The sequence below is a fragment of the Muscardinus avellanarius genome, assembly GCF_963383645.1.
Source record: "Muscardinus avellanarius genome assembly, chromosome: 10".
In the NCBI taxonomy this organism is placed as follows: domain Eukaryota; kingdom Metazoa; phylum Chordata; class Mammalia; order Rodentia; family Gliridae; genus Muscardinus; species Muscardinus avellanarius.
Window position 1 is genome coordinate 59,435,156 of NC_137796.1, and position 4,533 is coordinate 59,439,688.

Genomic DNA, 4,533 nt, shown 5'->3' on the forward strand with positions numbered 1-4,533 from the left:
AATGCTGGGATTCCAAGCGTTAGCCACTATGCCTGACACAAGATCCATTTTAAAATAAAAAATACAAACCGGGCATGGTGGCACATGCTTGGAATCCCAGCATTTGGGAGGCTGAGACGGGAGGATCGTGGTTCACGGCCAGCCTCAGCTACTTAGTGAGGCCCTTTGCAACTCAGTGAGACCCTGTTTTAAAATAAATAATAAAAAATAGGGCTGGGGACGTATTATGGAGGTAGAATGCCCCTGGGTTCCATCCCCACTACTGAAAAAAAAAATTGGGGGCTGGGGGTGTAGTTCAAAGGTAGAATGCCCTCAGATTCAATCCCTGGTACCACACACAAAAATACATACATACATACATACATACATACATACATGTTAGGACAGGTTCAAGGACAGCCTCAGCAATGTAGCAAGAATCTTAGCAATCTAGTGAGACCCTGTTTCAAGGACTGGGGTACAGCTTGGAGTGGAATGTCCCTGGGTTTAATCCACAGTCACCAGTGTCTGTCTGTCTGTCTGTCTGTTTGTCTCTCTCTCTCTCTCTCTCTCTCTCTCTCTCTCTCACACACACACACACACACACACACACACACACACACACACACACGCCAGTGGAGCAGAAATAAGAGCTCCTATGCATGAGCCTCCTATGTTTCCAGACCTCCGTTTTATATTCTCAGCAAACCTTTGACAGCCAAGGATCATTGTATATCTGGGTAAACAGAGGCACGGGCTTCTGAGATAAACGGCCTCAAATCACATCCCAAGGCAGAGACCACAGGGGCAGGACTGCGCCTCGGCACACAGGTAGCTGGTGAGTATCTGATGTCCCCTTCTCTTGCAGGCCCCTGACCCGGGCCCCGCGTCCCTGAAGACGATGATGGCCTACATGAACCCGGGGCCCCACTATTCCGTCAACGCCTTGGCCCTCAGCGCCCCCGGCGTGGACTTGATGCACCAGGCTGTGCCCTACCCAAGTGAGCGCCCTCCTCCGTCCCCAGGCGGCCCGGTTCCTGGAGACCTCCGGGTCCCCTGCCCTCAAGGAGAAGGTGCCTGAGACGGTGCTACCACCTCCATGCTTCTCTGCTAGTGCAGGATGCTGGCACAAGTCCTTTAGGGATACGGGAGGACACTGGGATGCTCTCTGAGATGAGGAAGGGGGACATGACCCAGGAGGACTTCCCGGAAACTGTTAGCAAAGCCTTACTCCCTTCCTTCTCTTTCTGGAGATAGAACTCAGGGGTACTCTACCTCTGAGTTTTATTCTTTATTCTTTCTTTCTTTCTTTCTTTATATATTTTGTCATTGAGGATTGATCCTAAGGTATTCTCCCTTTGAGTGTCAACCCTGGCCCCTTCAAATAATTTATTTATTTATTTATTTTTTGCGGTACTGGGGATGGAACCCAGGGGCACTCTGCCTCCCAGCTACACCCCTAGCCCTTTTTTTTTTTTTTTTTTTTTTTTTTTTTGGTTTGGTACTGGAGATGGAACCCAGGGGCATTCTACCTCCGAGCTACACCTCCAGTCGTATTTTATTTTTATTTTGAAACAGGGGCTCGCTAGGTTGATGAGAGCCTTATTACTTGCTGAGGCTGGCCTTGAACCTAGGATCCTCCTGTCTCAGCTTCTCCAGTACTGGGTTGACAGGTGTGCGCCACCACGCCCGGCTCCTCCTGTTTGCAGAAGGGGAACAAACCCAGCTCGCACACTTCTTCTCCGCCCTCTCCCTCCCCTTTCCCTAGCTGAGGGGACGCCCAGGGGCCAGGGCTGGGCCGCGTCCACCTCCCTCTACCCTCCTGGTGGGCCGAGCTCAGCCTGCCGCCTCCCCGCAGGCGCGCCGCGGAAGCAGCGGCGGGAGCGCACCACCTTCACCCGCAGCCAGCTGGAGGAGCTCGAGGCGCTGTTCGCCAAGACGCAGTACCCCGACGTGTATGCGCGCGAGGAGGTGGCCCTCAAGATCAACCTGCCCGAATCCAGGGTGCAGGTGGGTGCCCGGCCCCGCCCGGGACGGACCCTGGACGAGGGGGGCAGGCGGTCAGCACGCAGGAGCGGCCAAAGCTTCCCTCCTCCTGAGACGTCTCGTCTCGGGTCCCCTCTGCCCTCAGGCCCCTCCACTCCTAATCACCACAGGGCTGCAAGTCTTTGCATAATCAAACAAACAAATAAACAAGGAAGCAGGCAAACAAGGAGACCCAGAGGGACCACAGCATTTTCTTTTTTGTTTTGGTGGTGCTGGGGATTGAACCCAGGGGCGTTATACCTCCAAGCTACACTCCAAGCCCTATTTTATTTTCTATTTGGAAACAGGATCTCCCTAAATTGCGGAGGATTTGAGGTTTTGAACCTGCAATTCTCCTGTCTCAGCCTCTCCAGTACTGGGATTACAGGTGTGTGCCATCCCAGGCACACTTTTTCTTTATTTCTCTCTCTCTCTCTCTCTCTCTCTCTCTCTCCCCCTTTTCTTTCTCTTCTTTCTTTCATTTTCTTCTCTTTTCATCCTTCCTTTCTCTTTCTTTTCTTTCTTTCCCTTCTTTCTCTCTCTCTTTCTTTTTTTTCTTCTTCCTTTTTGTGGTACTGGAGATTGAACCCAGGGGCATTCTACCTCCGAGCTATACTCCCTGCCCTATTTTGTATTCTTTATTTTGAAACAGGGTCTCACTGAGTTGCAGAGGGCCTCGCTAAGTAGCTGAGGCTGTCCACAAACTGCGATCCTCTTGTCTCAGCCTCCTGAATGCTGGGATTACAAGCATGCGCCACCACGCCCGGCTTATTCTTTATTTTGAAACCGGGTCTCATTGAGTTGCAAAGGGCCTCACTAAGTAGCTGAGGCTGTCCACAAACCACGATCCTCTGGTCTCTGCCTCCCAAATGCTGGGATTACAAGCGTGTGCCACCACACCCGGCATGAGACCCTGTTTTAAAATAAAAATAAAATAGGGCTGGAGGTGCAGCCTGGAGAAAGAGTGCCTCTGGGTTCAATTCCTAGTGCAAATAAGTAAATAAATAAATCAAAGGGCGGGTGAATGTATGTATGTATGATTGGATGGATAAATGTATTTATGTATGTTTGTATAACTGCAGGTATGAATGACTTACGTGTATTATGTATGTGTGAGTGTAGGTGTGTATGCACGGTCATACGGGTGGAGGATTGTGTAGGTGTGATGTCTATGTGCATGCACGCTTGGATGGACAGATGGAATCAGGCGTGAACAGGTGTCTCATAATTGGATGCAGAGAGATGTGCTGACTTCGGCACCTCCTGCCAGTAAGCGGCACCACGCCTATAATCCCAGTACTTGGGAGGCTGAGACAGGAGGATTGTGGGTTTGAGGACAGCCTCAGCAATTTAGTGAGACCCTGTTTCAAGATTAAAAAATAAAAATTAGGCTGGGGGTGTAGCTCAGTGGCAGAGCATCTGTGGGTTTAATCCTCAGTCCCTCGCGCGCGTGCACAAGCACACACGCACCTCATCGTACCTGGGCACTCCGAGGGCTCTCTTGGCCTCCTCTTTGCTTACTGATTGCAGTCTTCCCTGTCTCCCAGGTTTGGTTCAAGAACCGCAGGGCTAAATGTAGGCAGCAGCGACAGCAGCAGAAACAGCAGCCACAGCCCCCGGGGGGACAGGCCAAGGCTCGCCCCGCCAAGAGGAAGGCGGGTACCTCCCCGAGGCCCTCCGCGGATGTCTGCCCAGATCCCCTGGGCATCTCAGATTCCTACAGCCCCCCTCTGCCGGGGCCCTCAGGCTCTCCCTCAACAGCAGTGGCCACGGTGTCTATCTGGAGTCCAGCATCAGAGTCCCCCTTGCCTGAAGCCCAGCGGGCCGGGCTAGTGGCCCCGGGGCCCTCTCTGTCCTCAGCCCCCTATGCTATGACCTATGCGCCCGCCTCGGCTTTCTGCTCTTCCCCCTCGGCCTATGGCTCCCCGAGCTCCTATTTCAGTGGGCTGGATCCCTACCTTTCTCCCATGGTGCCCCAGTTGGGGGGCCCTGCCCTCAGCCCCCTCTCGGGCCCCTCTGTGGGCCCCTCCCTGGCTCAGTCCCCCACCTCCCTGTCAGGCCAGGGCTATGGCGCCTACAGCCCCGTGGATAGCTTGGAATTCAAGGACCCCACGGGCACCTGGAAATTCACCTACAACCCCGTGGATCCTCTGGACTACAAGGATCAGAGTGCCTGGAAGTTTCAGATTTTGTAGAAGATGCTCTCTCCGTCGCTCCGCCTGGCTGTTGACTGTCTCCGCTAAACCTGCCTCCTTGCGGCTTAGATTCCAGACAGCATCCTTGAGAGATGGACAGGGACAGGCTGTCCTTCTGAGGACCGTGGCCTCGTCAGCTGCCTGTGCAGCTGAGCCCGACACAGTGCGCCCCTTTCCTCCCGGGTAAAGTCTGTGTCCTCGGCAGGACAGCACCGCGGGTCCTAGGAATTCTCTCAACCCCCGCGCCCACCCCCACCTCCGACTCCTGACTCACTCCTTAGACCCTGAAGCTCAGACTTCAGAAACTGGCGCTGAGGACTTGCCCCAGGAGAAA

The 4,533-nt window shown here is 53.7% G+C and overlaps 1 protein-coding gene across 1 annotated transcript; it reads left to right on the forward strand.

Annotated features, from left to right (window-relative positions):
- Positions 1-865: 865 nt before the first annotated feature.
- Positions 866-4,199, forward strand: CRX (cone-rod homeobox; the record flags this gene model as incomplete). Its single annotated transcript, XM_080702222.1, has 3 exons — positions 866-980; positions 1,838-1,989; positions 3,552-4,199. Exons 1-3 carry the CDS (start codon positions 881-883, stop codon positions 4,197-4,199), a joined length of 900 nt encoding a protein of 299 aa, XP_080558348.1. The 5' UTR covers positions 866-880.
- Positions 4,200-4,533: the final 334 nt, after the last annotated feature.